The 24,060-nt window shown below is 39.8% G+C and overlaps 2 protein-coding genes across 4 annotated transcripts in view; both read right to left on the bottom strand.

Moving 5' to 3' along the window:
• Positions 1–24,060, bottom strand: part of LOC124172740 (zinc finger protein 268-like) — a 405,740-nt gene that overhangs the window by 230,499 nt on the left and 151,181 nt on the right. The gene's annotated exons all lie outside the window — the stretch shown is intronic.
• The window catches only part of LOC124172742, a 126,238-nt gene that overhangs the window by 3,329 nt on the left and 98,849 nt on the right, over positions 1–24,060 (bottom strand). The window contains exons 7-8 of one of the 3 annotated variants that reach the window (XM_046552228.1): positions 15,990–16,280; positions 3,634–3,861 (exon numbers count right to left, since the gene is read on the bottom strand). In XM_046552228.1, coding sequence (XP_046408184.1) covers positions 3,662–3,861; positions 15,990–16,280 — 491 coding nt within the window. In that variant the 3' untranslated portion in view covers positions 3,634–3,661. Of the gene's footprint in view, positions 1–2,857; positions 3,862–9,103; positions 9,874–15,989; positions 16,281–24,060 lie in introns of those variants that run through there. The other 2 variants (XM_046552226.1, XM_046552229.1) reach the window with 2 other exon arrangements.

The raw sequence follows: 24,060 nt of genomic DNA on the forward strand, positions 1-24,060 counted from the left end.
CGCCACCTACACTACCTGCGCTCAGGATCCTAGTCCGTCAATGCATTCGGTGCCATTTAAGCAGCCTTCATTTGAACTTCATGCCCTTTTTCATCACCGTATATCTTCTCTAATGCACACCCTGGGCATATAACCACCAGCCGCCACTGCTTAACAGATAAGATTGATTTTCGTACAAGTAGATTCGTGTGGTTTGGCTCTTGATGTCATCCAACTGAAGGTTATACAATATTAGTAAGTATGGTCAAAATACATGAATGAAAAACATGGTTAAATGAAATAATTAGACTAAATCAAGACATGACAAGAGGTAAGGTTGCTTAAATTAATCCTTGAGAGAAACGTAGGCTTTTGCAGCGACGTTATACAGGTCACCAAAGGCCTACTTTACGGGGAAATTTCTTTCGGCAGAATCTTTTCTATGGCATCAGAATCGATGGAATCGGTAGAATCGGAATCATTAAAATTTTGGAATCGACCCATCACTAGTTATAACATTTTGCGACACTTGCGAGGGACAACCATTTTTATGCCTACCTTGTTTTAATGAAATCCAACAAAGTTTTCCAAAAAAAGATGTTCAATTTTTACCTTTATCTTTATTTTATACTGTCAGTCACCCGTGATTGATGCGGCCTGAATGGAAAGCTCGGTGTCAGTCACCAATGACTGACGTGGCACACAACAAGTAAAACCCTTAACCAGTGACGTGAAATATTCGTTAAATATGACAGGTGGCGTGCGTCTGGGACACCACAATGAATCAAATATTCATTAAATAAGTTCAACAGATTCAGGCTTCAATTGGTGGAAGTTAGACATATTTAAGTAAATGAAAGGTCGTAGCACTTTTCCACAAGACGTTTTAATGCGTACAACGCGTTTCGGCTCACTGAGCCATCATCTGGTACAAGACGCTTGAACACATGTGAAGATCCCTTTTATACCCTTGAGAGAGGAGAGTATTGGAGAAGGAGAGGATTTGACATCTTTGAGGATGATCTTCAAATCTTGATCTTCAAATCCTCTCCTTCTCCAATACTCTCCTCTCTCAAGGGTATAAAAGGGATCTTCACATGTGTTCAAGCGTCTTGTACCAGATGATGGCTCAGTGAGCCGAAACGCGTTGTACGCATTAAAACTTCTTGTGGAAAAGTGCTACGACCTTTCATTTACTTAAATATTCATTAAATGTCGCAGTGCCACTTTTATTTTTGGGTAAATGCTTCTTTATCTGCTCTGTTATTCTAAAACTTATACTTAATTTTATGCATTAACAATACGAACCAATTTTTCGGTAAAAATAGTTGCTTGAAACAATATTGAAAAAAACTGACGTTAAAAACATTCGAGTTATTATTATCGTTTTTATACGTCAATTTTTTGCCAGATTTCAAATAAGGCCTTAAATAATAAAGTAGAATGGCTAATAGGAGGAATTAGTTGAATTCATCTCGTTTGTTCCTTTTCTTGATGCATTCTGCCGGCATGATGCGAGGTCTCTAAGACCGCTAATCGAATTATTTTGCAAATTTACAGAATTTAATAATAAAAACGCTTAATTTTTAGAGTGTTCTTTCCTTTCCATACAGTAATGTGAAGCTACCTAAAATTTTAGATGCTTAAAAATAGTCAACTTTAAAAACACATAGCTCTCTCAGACCGCACGTCAACGGTTAAGCGTTAAAATACTGTTTTCAAAGGCAAATTAGAATAAAATTTCCACCGGAGAGCTTGTCTCGTATCAATAATGATGCGTGACCCATTTAAATGGCCTCTTTGTACCAATTCACCAGAGAAAATTGCCGGTAATAATAACTCAACTGAGTATTGCCCTTGGACATTGGTCCTAAATAACCAATGCCTAAGTCCGTTAGATCACTGCAAATCCAATGGCTAGGTGAGAATCAGTGGTGTAGCGAGGTAGAAGGTTTGGGGGGGTCCAGACACCCCCGAAATATAAAAACACAATTACTTTCCTTCATTTAAGAAAGCAAAGTACAGTGCACTCCTGATTATCTGGGCTACTGATGGGAAGAGACGGCACAAATAATAACGGAAAACACGCAATAACCCAAACTTTCACTTCAATTTCTTGTAATGATAAAAATTTACGTAATACAAACAATATACCATTATTAATGTAGTTATTCTGTTATTTCATAGTGCTTCCTGGACTCCTTGAGAGATTTCTCCGCCAGTTCCCGATCTTTTTAGTGGCAATAATATGGTTGCACTATTATTATTAATGCTCCATGTAAGGCCTGGTCTCGAAAGCCACCCATCCATTGCTGTGTGATCACGGATACAGAAAAGTGGTTTGCAGGAATGCCTCAAAACCACTGTTCGACATCGGAAACTACACTGTCAGGCACCACGCCACGCAGTCACGTCTTGCACAAGTTGCCCGGGTTGCAACTGCTGTGGGACGCGTATCCGTGATCACGGAGTGCGATCCTGCACAGTGAAGCTTGGAAAACAGGAACGTGGTGCTCCCGTGAATGCAGCTAGCACGCGATCGCTTCCGTTTCACGAAGGGGATTCTAACGGAAATAATAAGCCCGGTGTATCCTAGCATTCGAACACAGTAATTCCAGTGATTTTGCATCCGATTTCATTTTTTTTAAAGATCACGGAAAAAATTGAGCGAGAGTGAAAATCATGCATATGGATAATAATCCACAACCCGGATATACCGAAGCTGGATAATCAGGAGTCTGCTGTATTGAAAAATCATGAATTCACAAAAGATTTCTTTGACAAATGAAGTTTTTTCGATTGTGAAAAGTGTTAAAAATAGTTTAAAACCATCCAAATAGTAGTACCCTATATTTTTTTAAATTTTCGCCTAGTTTCGGACTCCCCCAAACGAAATTCCTGGCTACCCCACTGCTGAGAACAATAATAATACTAGGGCTGTTTCTTTTTAAACCTCCAAAGAGTCGTGAACAGTAAAACAGTGGTAAACAAATTCTTTCTTAAATGTTGCCGCCAATGACTTCCAATGACTTTTGCCTTTTGTCCAGATGCTCATCGCCCGCTAGAAAACCCTTCTCTCTCTATGTCACATCTTCATTTCAGCGTTAAAATGGAAGTCACACGACACTATGTCGGCATTGCACGGCGTGTGATCGAAAATGTCCCATTGAAATTGCTCTAGGAGCAGTTGGGCTGTATGAGCACTGTGTTGACGGGCGTTGCCATGGATCAGAACACTTCCAAAAGTCAGCATGTCTCTTCTTTTGTTTTGAATGGCAATGGACGTAATTTTTTAAACCGTTTCACAATCTTGACATAAAAACATTTCTCCTTTATCAGCATTAAGATCAAGACATGTCAATGCTGAAGCCATTTGGCGAGTTTTCTGGCTGTCTCTCTGCAGTGTATACTTTGCGGGAGTATCAATTGAGGCAGTTTTGTTGATGAGATTCTATTGACCTAAAACTAACAACTTATGGTCAGAAATGACTTGATGGTGTTATACGGAGGATGCGCAATTGTTCTACCAGCGCAAAACCTGCCTGTCGCTTGTGTGACATCTTTGCTGAGCGATCAGAGGTTGAAAAAAAAAAACAGCCCTCGTAGAACAAGATTACAGGAGGAGGTGTCATGACTGGCCAAGGGGTCACCAACCAAACGGCCCATTTGACGGACTGTGAAGTTAGGCTGGAGGTGCAGTTGGTGGTTCGGAGCTGGGCTGTGTTGGGGGTGGGTATCCTCCAGTGGGCAGTGGCGGCATGTTGAAGCCAATGACGCCGGTGGGTGGTGGCTGGTCACTGCCTTGAGGTGGCGGGTAGCCGGGTGCTCCTGCAGGGGGTGCAGATGACAAGTATCCAGGGTTCTGCGAAGGCTGAGGCACATCTGCAAACAAAAGACACATAGCATACAGTAAGACCCACTCATGTAGTACAACTACAATAAAGATTATCAGTGCCGTTCTTACAACATGTAAAGGCCGTATCACACTAGTGACTGTGGCCGGCGATGCGGCTGTGACTACAACTGGCCTGTCGACCAATCAGAGCGAGGTAGTCGACGCTGCGACTGAGACTGAGAAGAATAGCCGACAGGCTATTTTTCTGAGTCACAGTAGCATTCTCAGCAAATCAGAGAGCTCTATTTGAATCTCGCGCGCTTGCAGCAGGCGCATTTGATTCAGTTGGATGTAGTGGGGGAAGCCGCAGTGAATAATGTTGTGATAATTTCAGATGTTTTTAAACTGAAAATGGAAGCCCAGCATCAAGTAAAAGCACCAGAAAAATTCTCCTCGGTGCAAGATATCCGTTTAATATACTGAGTAGAGCGTCGGCCAATATATAACCGTCGGTCACGTTCATACATGCCCATGCGCGATTGTGGCATCAGCCACAATGTGTGACAGGGTGCAGTCGCAGCCGCAATCACGGTCGCCGTCACTAGTGTGATACGGCCTTAAGCTGGGCTCAGTGGCGGATATATGGGGGGGGGGTTGATTCTATATTATATACAACCCTATGTGTGACTCACTAACTCACTCACTGACTCACGTATACAAATTCCCAGCCCCTTCCTGATGTCCTGGGAGGAACCTACCAAAATAGAGTTAACTAAAGATTATCTGTACCGTTCTAACAACATGTAAACCTAGCTAATAGACCGATGGTCTTATTTCATCAACAAGATGTGTTTGTTCAAAAAAAAAAGTTTGCTCAGTGAAAAATCGCTTCAGTGTTCACGGAACTGCGTCCCGCAGCAGTTGCATACTGGGCAACTTGTGCGAGATGCGACAAGCAATGTGGTGCCTGACAGTGTAGTTTCCGACGTTGCTCAGCGGTTTCGAAGCATTTGTGCAAATCAATTTTCTGAATCCAAGATCTCACAGACACAGGTACCCGGTTTTCAGAAACCGGGTACAGTTGAGGACCGTAAATACAGAAAGCTTGGGACCAATGAGTATCCGAATTTATGGTTTTTCTGGAATTCTGGTCTTCAGCATGCAGTAAAAGTGTTTCACTTTTTATTGAGGATTTTAATGCATTAAATCATGACTCAGAAATTACTCATGAAAGGAATTTTAACATTAATTAGCATAAACCTTCCAGCAGTTTTTCAATTATATATATATGTATATGCTCATGCTCAATCGCATTTGCTGATAGCATTCGCTGGCAGACGTTGCGATATCTATCAATACGTTCCTTAGTCGGACATTAAATTATTGGGAAATTTGATTGAAGATATCAAGAAAGAAAGAGAAAGTGATGAAGAAGAGAGATAGAGAGAGAAGAAATGAGGAAGGCTAAGAAAGAGAGGGGAATCAGACGGGATGAGGAGAGGAGAAGTAGTAATGAAGAACAATTGAAATTATGTACAGAGGGAGGCTGTAGAATTATTGAAGAAAATTTTGGAAATACAGTAAAATTTCTAAGTAGTGAACCTCTTTTCATCATAATCCTCCATATTTTATACCACCCCTATGGTCCCGTCAGATTTACAAGTAAATTTATAGGCAAACCTCTTTGTAGTGAACCTCTTTATCTCAATAAACCTCCACTTATCATACCAAGGAGACACCCCCGAGACGGCCTAACTACCTCTGCAAATTGTACCGAGACAACAAGAGACCATTAATGAAGCCCCGATTACATACATGGAATGACATTTTCAGCGATTAATGTTTCACCCTATTTATATCTTATACACTCTTTAATATGCTGTAATTTTCACGTTAACCATTAGTTAAGACCATTTTGTTCCATATGAGAGCATACCTAACAGTTAATAAGAAAAAAGTTGTCCAACTATCCTAATCATTTCAATTGACAGTTGAATTAAGAGAGATCACATCGTTTTTTCCTCGAATCATGGTAAAAATCATACGATAGCACTCTCTCTCTCTGTAATTATTAAATAATAACTATATGTTCAATAATTCATGCATGTTTGTTTAAACACATAAATATAATAGTTTAAAAGACAGTAGTGACTTTCCTTTCCAAAGGACATGAAAAAATGGTGGAAGAGAATAGCATTAGCGAAGGAGGCGTTCATGAACAGGAAGGAGCTTCTAAGAGGATTGTTGTGTAAGAGTTTAAAGAAAAGGCTGGTGAAGAGTTTGATTTGGAGTGTAGCTCTCCACTGTGCGGAAACGTGGACACTGAGGAAAGAAGACGAGAGAAGATTGGAGGCATTCGAGATGTGGGTATGGAGAAGAATGGAGAGGGTGAAATGGACGGAGAGGAAAAGGAACGACCAAGTGCTGGATATGGATGGCGAGGAGAGGCAGCTCTTAGATGAGATACGGAGGAGACAGAAGGTATGGATGGAGTTAGTGCTTAGCGGGGAGGGGATGTTGAAAATGGTGTTACAGAGGGTAGAATGTTAGGGAAACGAGGGAGGGGAAGGAAAAGAATAGGATTTTTAGATAGATTGAAAGAAGTTTAGTTAAGACCATTTTGTTCCATATGAGAGCATACCTAACAGTTAATAAGAAAAAAGTTGTCCAACTATCCTAATCATTTCAATTGACAGTTGAATTAAGAGAGATCACATCGTTTTTTCCTCGAATCATGGTAAAAATCATACGATAGCACTCTCTCTCTCTGTAATTATTAAATAATAACTATATGTTCAATAATTCATGCATGCATGCAGGCCTCACAGTGAATTGAAGAAGGCAGCGCTGGAAGGAAAGGGAGGCTCCCAGATCGCTTCTCGAATACTCCATGGAATCCTACCTAAATCGGTAGAATACTATAATAATAATCACTGAAACCTCTCTATAGTGAACCTCCATACATCAAATTGCTCAAATTTTGGTCCCCTCCATTATTACGATGTAAAGAGGTTTTACTGTAATTGAATATATATTTTACTAGCTGTGATTTAGCTAGCTTCTTTTACTAGATAGAGATTATTTTGACATTCAAATAAAAAATATCTGACTTATTGCAATTGTTTGGGGATGTGGTACATGACATTAGAGGAATGGAGCGCTGTGACGTCCAGCAAAATAACAAAACACCAAATATTCGTTTTTTAAAATTCATCGTACTTTTATTATCTTAATCAATAAATTTTAAAGTACATCACTTTAACAAATTATGACAGTTTAAAAAAATTGAACCTCATCAGTCTCTTAGTGCAATTGAGTGTACGAGTTTTTAGTGAGTCCATCTTTAGCCAACACAAACAAGCTGGATGGTTTAACCACGCGAGGGTATGCCACGTATAATTGTCCGTGAGAAAAACAAGGTGTACCCAAATCTATGCCGCAAACGGACATCGTTTGCCCTAGAGACTTACCGTATAAGCGCGTGTAAGAGGCGCACCTTTTCTCCCAGAAATTGCAGCTGAAATGGGGTTTAAAAAATTCGGACGAGTGTGTACATTGTTGGACTAAATGGCAGATATAAGAAATTGGAAATGCTTATAAGTGAGGAGCGCGGAAGGAGAGGTCGAGGGGAAGGAGCGCGCTCCATCTGTCTTTCCAACTACGAGCAAAGGAGCAAGGGAAGATCAGATCCAATCTTGCATGTGACGTAATTGCCTTCAAAGCGAAGGGGCGAAGGCGAGGCACTGTGACACACGCAGTTTGCATTGCCTGAAGTTTCCAGTCTGTCTCGTCTTGTTTGAATGCCCTCATACCACGCTTAAAAAACTTAAATACGGTCAAATATGCGTTGTGTTACATCTCATTCTTTTTTGAACCTCATGCGTGTCATACAATCATACAATTGCCGAAAGCTATTGAGATATCTTCGAGCTTAGTAGGTGACTCACCTAGCATTTGGCCTCCAGAAACTGGGCGAATTGAAGCTGATAGACCGAAAAAGGTCAGTTGGTGAGATGGGGTAGGGATGAAACTCGTGAAAGACGTAAATATACTTGTGGACGTTTCTTGACTGGGAGACGAAAGCCGTATATTTTCGTTGGAGATTTCCCCACGCAGGTGAACAAATGCCGAATATCTACCTCTAAATGCCAAATATCTAAATGCCGTTTTCTACCTCTCCCCCTTTTATGACGGTCGGGGGCGTGCGACGTCTTTGTTTGGGACCCAACACAACGGTGTTTAGGCTTTACCCTCAAAATCCAGTAGCAGGTACCCTGACCCCTCGTCTTTCATAACCCCTCTTAGCGGTAAAGGACCGCGGTCATGCAATTGTTTATCCAGACATTTTGCAAAAGAAATATCTGTTCCTTTCTCAAAATATATAAACTAAGAATTGAATTGTCTTTTGAACAGCGTTTACAATTTTTATAACTAATAACTTCAGGCTTTACTTTGTGAAACCTCTCCATACTGGAAGTAAGGAAATAAAACTTTGCAAGGTTCACTGTTATTTAATTATGGGCACGACCCGGGTTTCGTAAGTTGGTTACATTGTCAGGTGACTGATCTTGCATGCATCATACATTTATACCCAAAGTACACAAATGACAGTGAGGTTGAAAGGGCGGGGGTGAGGGTTTAACACGGAATGGAATAGGGAGAGGGGGGGTTGGGGGAAAGCGGGAAAGGGGCAGCCTTGATTTGGGACGAGGGTTTTTCCAGTGAGGATAGGTGTCTGACCAGGCAGAGGAGGGAGGGGTTAAAGTGGGTGAGGAGACGAGAACTACACCGCCACCTTCTTTAGCTCTCGTCTCCTCACTACTTTAACCCCGCCCTCCCCTGGCTGGTCAAATACCTATCCTCACAGGAAAAACCCTTGTCTCAAATCAAGGCTGCCCCTTTCCCACTTACCCCCCCCCCCCCCCTCTCCCTATTCCATTCCGTGTTAAACCCTCACCCCCGCCCTTTCAACCTCACTGTCATTTGTGTACTTTGTGTATAAATATATGATGCATGCAAGATCAGTCACCTGACGATGTAACCAAGTTACGAAACCCGGGTCGTGCCCATAATTAGCCTACAAGTGAACCTTACAAAGTTTTATTTCCTTATTTACAATTTTTACACGAAATTCTATGATAAATATTAACTTATATTTCGAGTTCTGTATAAACATCAACATGGAAATTGTTGCTGCATTAAATGCGCTAATATTGACGTTAGAACTTCGTTTAAGATTTGACAATGCTCAGAAAAAAACGAGGAATTCAATTACAAGTCTGAAATTAACGTTCAAGCAACAATTATCCGTATGCCTAATTCATATAAACAAAGAATGATTGACCGCGAACCAATGGTGCTGGTAGGGATAGAAACCCCGTATGGAGGGAGCCCACCTACTACCCTTGGAGTGCGAGATAATGCGGAGTCCCCACAAGGAAGGGTCGAAAAAGGTTGGAGCTGAAAGCGTGTGATTATCCACGAGACCCATCTTAACAAATGTCCTCCTAAAATGATCCGTACGGAGGGGACGGAAGAATATCTCAGGGCTCAGTACAGCAGTCACACTAAGGCAAGAACTTCACCGTCTTGAAAGGGTTAAACACAAAATTATTGAAATTATAGAAGTTCATTCTTCAGTCTTCCTCTTTTGATTTTCCCTCTCTCCCTCATCATCTCATCGTTGATGTTGATGGGCATTCTTTCCGGATCTGGGCCAGCAACATCCTCCTCTGGTAGTTCATCTCTTTTTTCCATATAGATATAATGCAGTACGCAGCATGTCAGGATGAACTCTGGTATTTTCTCCATATCTAATAAAGGCAGTCTATCTCTTAGACTCCTAAATTGACCTTTGAGTAGCCCAAAATGCACGTTCGTGTTCGTGAATTCCATAGGCACAATCGCCAATTATGTGAGATTCATAGGGAAAGTATTCATTGGGATTGCTGAAATGTGTAATGTTGTATTCAAGAGTGTTTAAGCAATCTTGCATCATGTACCAAGGCGGGATTTCCAGCCACGCAATGTGTGAATACGGCTCAGTCATCACAAATAGCCTGTGAAAGAATAAAATTCAGCATTATTGTTTGTTATGAACAGCATGTGTGATACAGAATTTGCAAAGTTAATTGAAATCAAATGAGTGCAGTGTGAGAGACTCGTCTTGATGGTTGAGAAGAGACTTTCATTTCTCTGCATTGTCGGGACGATTAATCTCGAAGGGGCGAGACTTCTCCACTCTCGTTAAGACTCTCGACCCAGGCGAGACTCTCGCCACGCCGAGAGTCTCGTCCTGACAATGAAGAGAAAATAAAGTCTCCTCTCGGCCATCGAGACTCTTGCCTCATTCACATTATGATTGTTCCAGCGATTGTCGGAACTATCGTGCATTCACATGATGATTGTTAAAACCTGTGCTGCCCTCAAGTGCTGACATCTAAAGTGAATGGGAAATTGACGGTTGACGCAAAGCTGTTGAGGTATGCAGGGACAAGATATTACTGTGTTCGACGCGTATTTGCCGCATAATTTCTCTTCCGCCCATATTCTTCCTTCCTAAGACAAATCCATGAAAAAATAGAGCTTCCCGAGATTTTCGTCTTTCTCCAGTTGCTTCCGTTTCCGGTCTCTCAGCGCCAAATCATCGTAAAGTGGCAACGTTCGGAACTGCGTCAACTATTGTCAGGACATGCATTCACCGGGCTAGTTCAGCCAACTAACGGTAGGACGATCGCTCCGACAATCGTAATCTGAGGTTGAGAGTGTCGCACAGCCCTAAATCAAATACACCGAATCGTTTATATCAGTGGTCTTCCTTTATTCAAACAATCTCCAAAACTAAAAGAAAATTTCTTGACTATTTCAAATTCCATACGATTCCGTTTTGACTACTTTATCTTAAGCCGCTGGTTATCATTTTCCGTCATGACGTGTGGCGCACCCAAAGATGTACCGCATGGCAATCTTTGCGGCTGACGTATGATTGGGGATCCATCCTGGGTGCATCTATTTGGATGTGAGTCCAATCAACATTTCCCATTTTTTTATTATAGCCAAAATCGAAAGTATTACTCCTTGAGTACGTATTTCACGCTTCCAGATTTTTTAAATGACGATATCTATTTTTCGCCATGAAATAAAAGGTGAAAATTTTCAAGCGCGCGAAAACACAACATCTAAGTATGAATGCTGGGAAAAGCCTAAGTGAAGTCATTCTGGTTCCAGCTGCCACTGAAGCTTTTCCTGAATCACATGGTCCCTCCCGCTGTTGCCTTTCTCAATGGAAATTTATGTTTCCAAGATTATTAAGGTTAAATAATGTCAGAAGTGTAATTCCTGCAAAGGTTTCCTAGTTCTAATGTTAAACTCTGGGGAAATAAACGATAAGAATTTGAGGGAGAATTTCCAAAAAAAAGGTGCGAGGCTTCTAAGGGTAAATACGGTATGACGCTTGTGACTCGTTTATGTGTATCTGCCTAGTGTTAAAGTTTTATCAAGCACTCACAAATATTATCCAGATTATTTACCTGAAGTGACTTTTAAACGTTTGAGCTGTAAATTTCCCAGCTACATTCTCCACGTGCGATAAAATCCTTGGTTGCAAAATCAAAGTTCCCCTGGTTTCTGCCACCATTGTTGCAGCAAACGTATTTCTGCCTCATTGATTATATCTGTATCCTCTTCACTCTAAGAGGTTTCGTTGAAACATCACTCTCTTCTGAATTGTTAAAAAATATACTCTCCACTGCAGGAAAAACTCTACTCTCCATTTTTCCATTTTTGCTGGTTTTATTTGCCCACGAGATTTGTTTTACAGTACACTCTCATTAATACGAACAACGTTATTATGAAGTAAATACTTGGTCCCAAGGATAAGGCTTATCCAATATAGGGTAAAAGAAATGTTATTACAAAATTACAAACCACAGACCCGCTCCCGGCAGTTACAAAATGAACTTTATTACGAAGTTCCACTAATAAGCAATGACATTTAGGTGGATATACACTACGCTAAGTGTTAATAAGAGTGCTGCTTTTAAGTCCTCCTCCTATACTGTGTGCAAGAGCATCAATTATAGTTCTTCCTTGAGCTTACACGCAACATCATATAATAAGCAGCATTCCTGTAGAATCAAGGTTACCCATTCATAACTGCTCGTAAATTGGGCTCTTCCTATGCACATTTGATTTACGAACTTTCAGAGAAACGAGCATTCAAAAATTTCAAATTTTGAGTTTGGCGCCTTTCAATTTGGCCAATGCTACACGGTTTGGCGTGGAGGACCTCGCAAGTTGGGCATAATCTGAACAAAGTATCATTGAATCCGGTGTGAATTTAGGAACTGTTCAGCATTTCACCCATTCTTCCTTACTGCGGAAGGCTATTTCCTTCAGCTCCAGCTGCGTCGCACACCCTGCTAGATCAGTTCAAAACAAGAGTGAGTTAGCACACAATTGTGATGCAGTGTTGCATTCTGAAGGATAACTGTACTCCTTGATAATCTACCGATTCGATCGATAGATTTTCCTTCCTCATAGGAAAATCTACTAGAATTGGTAGCATATTAATTGCATATTGCTTGGTTTCGCTAATAGTAGGACCTGCCCGCCTTTGTGACGGTGCAGGATTCCTCGTCCCGTCCTTCCTTCCCCGTCCTTTCCCTGGAGGCGTCGTCGGGCTCTAATCGCGGCGATGCCTCTAATCCTTTGTTCCTATCTGTCCTCCCCCTCTCGAGAGGCTCGGGCGTATAAGTCTCAGACTTGGTTCCCGGTCCTCGAGAGCGTATCCTTTGCGGGGCCCGCCCTGGGACCCCCGAACACACTGTACTCCTTGATAATGTAACTACGAAAAATAGTAGGATTTTTCTTAGGACCTTCCTCAAAGGAAAATCTTTCCTTTTCGTAGTAACATTTAAGTATGGTTTCGCTAATGGTGGGCCCTGGTCGCTTCTATATCGGGTGTTCCCATCCCACCCTCCCTTCCCTATCCTTCGCCTGGAGGCGTCGTTGGGCTCCTATTGCGGCAGTGCCTCCCTCCTTTTTCCTACCATGTCCTCCCTCTTCTGTGGTGCAGAGGTGATAAGCTTATACAGGGTTCCCACTCTAACTAAGTAATAAAATTCACGGTTTTTTCCAGGTTTTCACGGTCTAAATATCATCAAATTCACGGTCTGTTGATAAGCCATTTTAGACAGTCAATATCGACGACGTAACAATCACCGCCAACACGTTAACTAAAAATTCATCAACCGCGACAGGCGCCGTGAATTCAAACGTAGCAATCAAAGTGCTATTTCTCATGATGTCACCTATCGATATCAACATTTAGGTGTAGCTTAAGGTTGTGAGTGGCAAAATGGAGGGAGCACTGAGGTAGGGAAGTAAAGAAGTGTCTGATTTTTCGCCAGGGTCAATGAACACTTTGTTTGCCGGTCTTCCAATCACAGGCTCTAGATCAATGTGTCTCGTCATGGCACAAGGCACCAATAATAATTGCACTTCGAATATACGTGTGGAGATAAATGTGTCTGTACGTGGCTCGGCCGTGAAACATGATTGAAATGTCTTTTTTTTCTTTTGATCAGTCAATTGTAGTTATTTTGCTATAAGTTTGAGAGAGTTCTAAGGTTTCATGACGAAATTCACGGCTTTTTCCAGGTTTTTTCACGGCAGACGAACTTCACCGCTTATTCACGGTTTTAAGGTTTTCACGGTCGAGTTCAGCTTCTTATAGCTTCAGAAGTGTAACTCCGCGAGCCCGCCCTAGGGTTTCGTATCCGCTGCACTCCTTGATGCCTTGCATACAGTCCGGCCGACGAGAGTTTGATTTGAGTTATTTCTTTTACTTGTCCCAGATGTACTTGCCACCATCCGGCCCCCTCTTCCTCTGGACTACGGCTCTCTCACCTGTCTCTCTGACAAGTTCTCAATTAATGTCTTAAAAAAATGAGGTCAATGAAACTTGTGGCACTACATCTTTTATGAAAACAGCACCGATCAACGTGTACTGTCCGGCTGGCGAGAGTTGTCCAATGACAGCACAAACGGAGGGGCAAAGATCCCAGCGTCAGCACTGCTTGCAGGCAATCCCCGTCCCCCAAACGCACCTCACATCCTCGCCCAGTCATACAACATAGTCGCATGCACACGGAACACCAAAATTAGCCTGAACCACCAAAACAAGCCCTTTCTTAGAATCACCAAAACACAGGATTCTTCCTCTTGCTTGAAGCACTTCAAAGCCAAGTAATGAAAAGGACTGCCTTTAGAGCGGTTATGCTTCAAATCGCTTGAAGCGTGAAACAGACCTCAACCTTACTTCACAATTCAAATTATGTACACACAAATTGCGCACACAATTAATAAGTACTTTGTCAGAAAAAAAAATCGTTGAAATTTTTGTCATATAACATAATGAACTGTGAATACGTGCCTAAGCTATATTGTCTTCTTGAAATGGTTATCAGCCAGTAATAACACGAAATTTACCATTGAAAAACTTTCATCGATGGGGGTTGCGCCTCTAAAAATGGGGCAAAACATCAGGAGCATTAACGGGAACACCACTTTTTCTATTACACCACTCCGTTTGTTGCTTGTTTTGAGTTTACAGTAAAGATAAAATGGGTCTTGTTACATATATTGTTGAGAAAGGAATGGTTTGCAAGAATTAACTTAAGCTGTTAAGATAAAGATCCACTTAAATTAACTAAAGAATTGCCTCGTTCGACACAAAGAGATCGCTCCGATCTTGCACCAACTTAACTGAGCGCAGGCTAGAGAGTGACTGCCTCTTGCTCACTTGCCTCACGCCATGGAGCATCTACAATTATCATGCGCAGGCACACACACCAGATAGCACTGATATTTCACATTCCTATTGGAAATTTCTTTTAAGTCTTACAGAAATTCTTATACAGTGAGTCCTCGTTTAACGTCACTTACCGTTCCTGAAAAATGTGACGATAAACGAAATGACGTTAATCGAAGCATAATTTCCCATAAGAAACAATGTAAAAAGTGAATATCAGCTCCTAAACCTCACAATTCCTACGCGAAAAAAATGTTAGCGTATCATATCTGGGGCATTTTTTACGGTGGGAATGCCAAACTATGGCATAAATACAAGTTCCTGTCTTCATCGACGACAATAGCAGCAGTGACGTAAATCCTTCTCCATTTTTGTATCTTCCAGCATTTGCTTTTCGGCTTCGCTATGGTGGTCGCCCAAGTGAGCGTCGCCTGGGCACCATCATCACTGAAACATCGTCGCAGAAACAGGAACCAAAATTATTGTGAACTCGGCGAAAAAAGTGACGACGAAAACTCCGAGTTCTACACGGAAAAATTCCTTGAAATCACTTTTTAGGTTCCTGAAAACCATTATGTCAAGTAAAACCTTGCGCACCTACCTAAGAATTCATTTTGCAGAAAGTTTTGCTAAAACCGTAAGTGCAATTAAGAATAAACACACCGTTTTACACTTTGCTTAGACTGACTGTATTACCGCCCACAAAACGAACAACCTGCAACGCCCGCCGCTTCGCCTTTTTTTTCGCGTGTAATTTAAAAGACTTGACGTTATCGCAAAGCGAAGGTGCGATAAACAAATGACGGTCTCAAAATTTTCATGACGTTATTGCAAAATGACGTTAAACGGGGTAACGTAGAACGAGGACTCACTGTACAATTCTATGAGAATTCTATTAGACTTATAGAATTCTACAGGTCTTACAGGATTCTTTTAGGATTTTATAAGTCTTACAGAAACTCTTATAGGATTTTATAATTCTTACAGAAATTCCTACAACAACTCTGCATTTCTTATAGAATTCTAGAAGAATGTTACGCGGGTAGCATATCTTTCAGGTTTATATCCAGCAGGCATTTAAGTCACCATAACTTATGTTGGCAAATGTAGTTAATTCTTTAAGGAATTCTTATAAGATTTTTTTAGAAATTATGCATAATTCTTTGTTAATTAGTGTTCTGCTAATTTTCTGGCATTTTCAGCAGGTATTTGACATAAATGCTCCCAAGAAGCTGAGGCTTCTTTTTTTTCTCAAAAGAAAAATGCCCAATTTCTTATAAGAATTTGCCAATAGGGATTGTTATTCTAAAGTTATTCACATAATAAATAGGCATTCTTAACATGTATGATTGATAGTCTCACCTCCGGCATTGTTTGGTGGTGGCCCAGGGTAACCAGCCGCTGGTGGTGGCCCAGGATATCCAGCAGTCTGTGGTTGTCCAGGGTAGCCAGCATTTTGCGGTTGGCCGGGATAACCGCCAGGTGGCGGGTATCCAGGATAGGCAGCTGGTGGTTGTTGACCCGGGTATCCAGGAGGTGGTTGCTGTGGGACCATTGGGTAGTAGCCAGCAGGCTGACCGCCAGGTGGGGGCTGTGCTGCTGGCTGCGTGGGGTAATAAGTACTTGGCGGCTTTGATGGATCCGTTAACTCCACTTAGGGAAAAAGATGAGGGATAAAAAAATTAACATGGTACATATCAACCACACTCAAAATTATCCACCACACTCGAATCCTGGTCAGTGCAAACGATTTTCTTTATTATTATTTAAGATCAACGAGCAACTGCCTTCTTAACACATTCAATGCAGGCCCAATTTTCATTAAAAGTCGTCAAAATCGGCTGATAAAATAAGAAAGAAAAATAGAGAGTGGTTTTCGCGCCATAACTTCCATTCAAATACTGCTTTTTACAAACGGCGCACACGGTTCGAAAGAGGGAAGCCTGTTGAAGGCCATGCATACAATCGGAAGACTCGGAAGTGGATATTAGTGACGTACAGAGGCGGAGAAAGGGCTCCTGGCCCGTAGGGCAGAGCACGTCAATAGGTCAATTTCTATTACATATATTGCCTCAATCGAAAGATTATTACTCCTGGAGTACGTATTTCACGATTTTAGATTCTTTTAAATGACGATATCTATTTTTCGCAATTGAATGAAAGTGGAAAATTTTCAAGCACGCGAAAACGCGACGGTTAAGTATGAATGCTGGGAAAAGCCAGTGTGACATCATTCTGGTTCCCACTGTCGCCGTGTGAGGTGACCTTGGGACTAGGCTTTGAGCACCAATACGACGCAGGCTGCTTACAGGTAGCTCAGTACCATGCTACCTTGGCTTAAATTAGGATTATTAATACCCTATGAAACGAAGGAAACTTTCCGAACTAAGGTAATTTTAATAGGTGATTATTAAGAGATGTTTCCCTGAGCTCTGTGCCTCATGCAAGCATTGGTAATCTCAGACGATGTATAACTCCTATCTACTTGTATAGAAACTAGATCCCTGTGACGTCACGTGGAGTGGCATCGCATGGGCGCCAATCTGGCCTTTTTCAAATGAGGTTAAAATTGACCATTGCCATTCGTCTAAACTGGTATTTCAAAAGCCAAATAATTTGTATATTATGAATGCACTAACAGTGGGTAACGAATCGTAATCAATGCCTTTCGTTTTCTTTGATGAAGGAAACTACCCCATTTCAATGTCCTCTGTACTGAATGTGTTAAGTAAATTGTAAAGAAAACGAGTCGATTGGGCGCTTGAATTCATCAAGCGGGTAATTAGGGGGGGTGGAAACATAGTTGTGTCACATATTTTCGAGTCATGTGCCCATTAGTGGTTTAATATTCAAAAATTTCCCCGCCGTTTTTTGAAAGGGTAAGGAACTAAATTTTTCACTGTTAGAAATATTTGTTATTTTCAAAGTGATTTTATTTGACGGATAATTGATTCTTTGATCCATTAAGTCAACCATTGACACATAATCGGAATAAGGTTTTAAAAATTTCAAGAGAGTGTTGATTATGTGGTTATTTTTCAACTGTTAAAGTTCATAAGCATTGTGATAAGCCACTCTTGAAAATACAACGCAGATTCTTTAGATAAATATATAAAGATATTCCACTTGCAAAACGAATGTCCATAATGCAGTTTGTAAAATACTGAATTATAACGATTCCTCTAATTTCTTTGGTCTTAAAAAATAGTTATTCTCAAGATATTCCAATTTGCAAAAAAGATTTGGCATATTTGCTATCATAATCGTATCGAATTATCAAGTATACTGACACGTGCATTGAAAATACGCAATCCGATTGATTTACCTTCCAATCTTTGATCATCAACACTAAATTTCCTGGTCGACTATGTACGTGCATGCAAAATCCTATGTTATAACGATTTGATATATTTTAAGAAAAAGCATATTCGATATGCATCAATCGTGAGACTACATGCAAAACATATTACCTTTGGGAATTGTGAGGAATACTAAGATGTACCAAGCACCAAATTTAATTGGTCCAACGGATACACTATTCAACTTGTGCCAATGTTATGTATTTGTTATAATAATCGAATCCATTCTTCGATTATACTGGCATTTGTATTGTTGAATCCGCAATGCTATTGATTTAACTTACAGTATATGGCTATCTTCCACATAATTATATTGGTCAACTATGTCCTTGGATGTAAAATCCTATATGTTATAGCAATACGATATATTTTAAGAAAAAGTAGATTCGATTAATACCGAACGTGAGACTATACACAAAATATGTTTCATTTGGGCATTGTGAGGAATACCAAGATGTACCCATTTGCCAAATTTCATTGGTCCAACGTGTAAACTAATCAAGTTTTGCAAATTTGCGTATTTGATAGAATAATCGAATCGATCTTGCGATTACACTGCCATCTGTACTGTAAAATCCGCAATGCTATTGGTTTAATTTTCAGTCTGTGTGTCTACTATACAATACCTGGCCAACTATGCCCTTGGATGTAAAATCCTATATGTTACAGCGGTTCGATATATTTGATGAAAAAGCATATTCGATATATATCGCACGTTAGACAACATACAAAGCATATTTCTGTTGGGCAGTGTGAGGATTACCAAGATGTGCACATTCGCCAAATTTCATTGGTCCAACGGGTATACTTTTCAAGTTATACCAATTTGTGTATATGCTATAATAATCGAATCGATTTTTCGATCATACTGACATCTGTACGGTAAAGTCCGCAATCCCATTGGTTTAATTTTCAGTCTATGGGTATCTACTATTTAATACCTGGTCAACTATGCCTGTGGATGTAAAATCCTACATGTTATAGCAATTCGATATACTTTAAGAAAAAGTAGATTCGATATATATCGAATGTGAGACTACGTACAGAACTAATTTTCATTGGGCATTGTGAGGAATACCAATATGTACCCATTCACCAAATTTCATTGATCCAACGGTAAATCTATTGAAGTTATGCCCATTTACGTATTTGCTATAATAATCGAATCGATTTTTCGATCATACTTACATCTGTACGATAAAGTCCGCAATCCTATAGGTTTAAAATCCAGTCTATGGGTATCTACTATTTAATCCTTAGTTAACAATGTCCTTGGATGTAAAATCCTACATATTATAGCAATTCGATATATTTTAAGAAAAAGTAGATTCGATATATATCGAATGTGAGACTACTTACAAAATTAATTTTCATTGGGCATCGTGAGGAATACCAATATGTACCCAATCACCAAATTTCATTGATCCAACGGTAAATCTATTGAAGTTATGCCCATTTACGTATTTGCTATAATAATCGAATCGATTTTTCGATCATACTGACATCTGTACTGTAAAATCCGCAATGCTATTGTTTTAAAATCCAGTCAATGGGTATCTACTATTTAATCCCTAGTAAACTATGTCCTTGGATGTAAAATCCTACATGTTATAGCAATTCGATACATTTGAAGAAAAAGTAGATTCGATATATATCGAATGTGAGACTACGTACAAAACAAATTTTCATTGGGCATCGTGAGGAATACCAATATGTACCCAATCACCAAATTTCATTGATCCAACGGTAAATCTATTGAAGTTATGTCCATTTACGTATTTGCTATAATAATCGAATCGATTTTTCGATCATACTGACATCTGTACTGTAAAATCCGCAAGGCTATTGGTTTAAAATCCAGTCAATGGGTATCTACTATTTAATCCCTAGTAAACTATGTCCTTGGATGTAAAATCCTACATGTTATAGCAATTCGATACATTTTAAGAAAAAGTAGATTCGATATATATCGAATGTGAGGCTACGTACAAAACAAATTTTCATTGGGCATCGTGAGGAATACCAATATGTACCTAATCACCAAATTTCATTGATCCAACGGTAAATCTATGGAAGTTATGCCCATTTACGTATTTGCTATAATAATCGAATCGATTTTTCGATCATACTGACATCTGTACTGTAAAATCCGCAATGCTATTGGTTTTAAATCCAGTCTATGGGTATCTACTATTTAATCCCTAGTAAACTATGTCCTTGATTGTTAAATCCTACATGTTATAGCAATTCGATATATTTTAAGAAAAAGTAGATTCGATATATATCGAACGTGAGACTGAATACTAAACATACTACCATAGAGTATCGTGAGAAATACCAAGATGTACCTGTTTACCAAGTTTCATTGGTCCAACGTACACACTTATCAAGTTATGCCAATTTGCGTATTTGCTATACTAATCGAATCGTACTTTAGACACTGCTGACATCTGTACTGTAAAATCCGCAATCCTATTGATATCCCTTCTATGGTCACTCCCTTATCCCTGCCTTCTCTAATATCCCCGCTTTCAAAATTTAGCCTATGTTCTTATATTGGTGACGTAGATAGACGGGATGCGTGTATTTCTTATGGGGGCCTAATACAAAAAGATATAAATTCATATTGAGATATCTTCATTAGGAAACATAATTCATCTAAATAATTTATGTGTGCGCATAATTCATTTTTTCCTTACATATTGTTAAAATTTTTATCTCCGTAACTATGTAAATAAGCCCAAAAAATGGCTCAATCGAATACAACCTTGTATCGATCATAACTTCGAGTCTAATCAATCGATTCGCCTGATTTAACTCTTGTCGGATGAATGACATTTTCAGTCGTATTTTGTATGACATTCATGTTCAAAACTTGATTAATAAAAAAGTAATTAGCGATTAAAGCGTATCCAAGGAGATTCGTATCGATATAACTCGCACGTGAATCGATCGAGCGGAATGGTCATCATTGCAAAAGTTGACCATTTTAATAATATTATTTATCTGAAAATTTCATTCCTCTAGCTTAAACGGTTGCTAAGATATTCAAGATTGCATGCTCCACAAAAAAATGGCGACAATGATTTTTCGCTTGCAGGACATTTTTCGGAATTTAATTATTAATTAACCAAGAGGGATACGGCGAAAGTAAGCTCAAACGTGAGGGTTCGGAGAACCCTCTAACGGTTTTTCTTGGAGATTCCAAATTTTCATATGGCACATGTCTCAACGCCGAAATCCAAGATTGAAAATTCGACAACCTCTACAATGGAAAATCGAAATCGTTTATTCCTCGGAATTGTTTCGACGCACGAAAATTCCAAGATAGCCAAAAAATCAACCAAAAAATCTCGCGTCAGGCATTTCAAGGAATTTGTCCTGCAATGATTGCAAGTTGGTCAAAAAAATTCTTTACGTAGTGCCATAAGAAAAGCATGGGGCACTTTCAAAAAATCATAAAAAATAGTAAATATCAAATCATCGCAATGACAACCACACCAAAAAATCAACCAAAAAATCTAGTTTATGTCAAAGGATTGTCATGTTCCTGACTCATTTATAAATACCGAAAAAAACCCAAAATATTTTAGTCCCATAAGGCTCCCATGTTAATTCAAGTCGATATATCTCGAAAACTAATCGACTTTTTCAACTTTTCAGATTTTTCCTCCCGATGAATTTTTTTTTATTTTTACGTCCAATATTCCATATACCCACACATATCACAGTTTGGGCTGCTAATTTTGATGAATCACCCAATCAATGAATTACTTTCCAGCTTTAAATAGCGTAATAATAATACAAAAAGGATATAATATCATTCAAATCTAAAATAAATTAATAATTAACACTTAGAATAGGTGTCATATTTCATTAAGGCGTGTCAACAGTAAAAGAAGTATTTGTGGATAGAAAGCTCTCTAAAAAGGCTGATACAACTAACTATCTATAACTACAGCTACCTCCCAATTATCCGAGAAAGTGATGGAAATAGGCGGGACAAATAATCAGTAAACACTAATAATCCAAGATTTCACTTTAATTTCATGTAATTTTCCAAATTTACGCAAATCAAACAATCTATTATTTTTTACACACATTTTCCGTTATTTTAGATACATTCCGTTATTTTTTTTTTATAGCAGAGCTTGCTTACTCGGAAGACTGGCATCAAATTTTAATCGACGAGACGCAGGTGTTAGCCCAAGAGAAATTTTATCATAGACGACTGATTCGGAAGGCTATTGAAATTGAGAAATGCCCCCAGAATTTAAACCAATTTACCGACGACGTTAAACTCAGCAAGACCTGGAAGAGAACACGGCGACTATGTTGCAAGTAAGGTTATTCACCAGGTACGAGGAAGATCCGCTCGCATAAACATATTGCCAAAGGCTCTGATTTGCAGCTGCTGTGGCGTGATGGGATGATTGCGTGCCCATTACCTTCACAGAAGCTTCTTGTTCATATTATATAAACATCATGGTGCGAGAACACGTTCAGGGATCACAGAACCACACAATGGAGCAGTTGCACACTGGGCAACTTGCACGAGACGCAACTACGCAGCATGGTGCCTGACAGTGTGGCTTCTGACGTCGCGCGGAGGTTTTGAAGAATTTGTGAAAACCAATTTCTGAATCCTTGATCTCGCAGAAAAGGGTGCGTGATTTTCAGAAACCAAGCATTACATGGAGCCGTAGGAATACGAGTACAATCACGTTTTTGCCCTCAAAAAGATCACAGTGGGGAAAAAATAAATGTGAATGATTCCGGATACCAATCTAAATTAACAGAAACTGTGCATAAATAACATTAGATTAAAAACGATTTAATTAAACTTCGTCTTGTCCTAGGGTGGGCACATAGAAACACTTACTAATATAGGAAAAATAAAAGGAGGGAACTCAGGGGGAATAGTTATTTCCTTCGAATTTTCGAAGGGACGTTTCTCAAGTCAGAAGAGGAGGAAAAGTGAGAGTAGAAGGAAGGGTGCAAAGGGGAGGGTAAAGATGGAGGGAGGAAAAAAGGTTGGCTGGGATTGGTTGTGCTCTAGTGGGCGCGGTTGATCCCTGGTGCAGAAAACGCACGGAAAGCCCATATGCATGCCTGCTCCAAGTCCTTCAGCTCTAGGGGGGTGGTAGATGGGGGAGGGAGGCCAATATTCCCACTTTATAGCACTCGTCAATTAGAGCGTTGTGGGAGGAAGCATGTACAGCAACCGGAAGGGAGGCAGAAAGAGATGAAACGCCGCTATTGCAAGATATACACTATAATAATAGATTGTTTGACTTACATAAATTACGAAAAATACATAAAATTAAAGTGCAAGTTTGGATTATTCCTATGTTTGGATTATTCGTATTTTCGGATTATTCGTGCTGCGTCTCCCATTCATTGGCTAATTGGATAATCATGAGTGCGCTGTAATAGTCCTAACACTCCTAAAACACCAGAAAGTGTAATGATTTACGTGTTACACAAAAAAATTTTAACATTACCACCAAAAGACCATTAATGCCGTGCAATGTGCACAAAACTACATGATCAATTGCCTGCCAGTACAGAATGTGAAGATAAACCTGTGTTTAAAAAAATGGTCTTTACTTACCTTGTCGAAAAGTGCTTCGGTAATATGAATGAGTATTTGAGTTTGTAACTTGTAAGGCCGCACATTGTAACATTTTACACTCGATGTGTATATCATACTTTAAATTTTTATCTTGAAGTGTTCGATATACCTGCCTAGTATATGACTAGCGTATTGCATCATAAAAAATTCTACTTCTAATTCTTCCAATTCATTACTTACTATCCTCGATGCATCGGCCATATTGGCAAAGGACGTCAATGCCTTCAGCAGCACCATCGGTGATACGAGTCTCGAATAGTTAAATGTACACAATTTTTCGTTTTCAAACATCTGCAAAGGTTGATCTTTGCATTTCTTCAGGGTTTTCTTTTTCCGTGTCAGCTTGTAGACAACAGTTTTTCTATAGAGAAGATGGATACTTCCTTCAAAGAGCCTGGAAAGGAGTCATCAAAGAGGGAGCCAATCAGAGAGAAGGGCC

The sequence above is a fragment of the Ischnura elegans genome, assembly GCF_921293095.1.
Source record: "Ischnura elegans chromosome 13 unlocalized genomic scaffold, ioIscEleg1.1 SUPER_13_unloc_2, whole genome shotgun sequence".
Classification (NCBI taxonomy): Eukaryota; Metazoa; Arthropoda; class Insecta; order Odonata; family Coenagrionidae; genus Ischnura; species Ischnura elegans.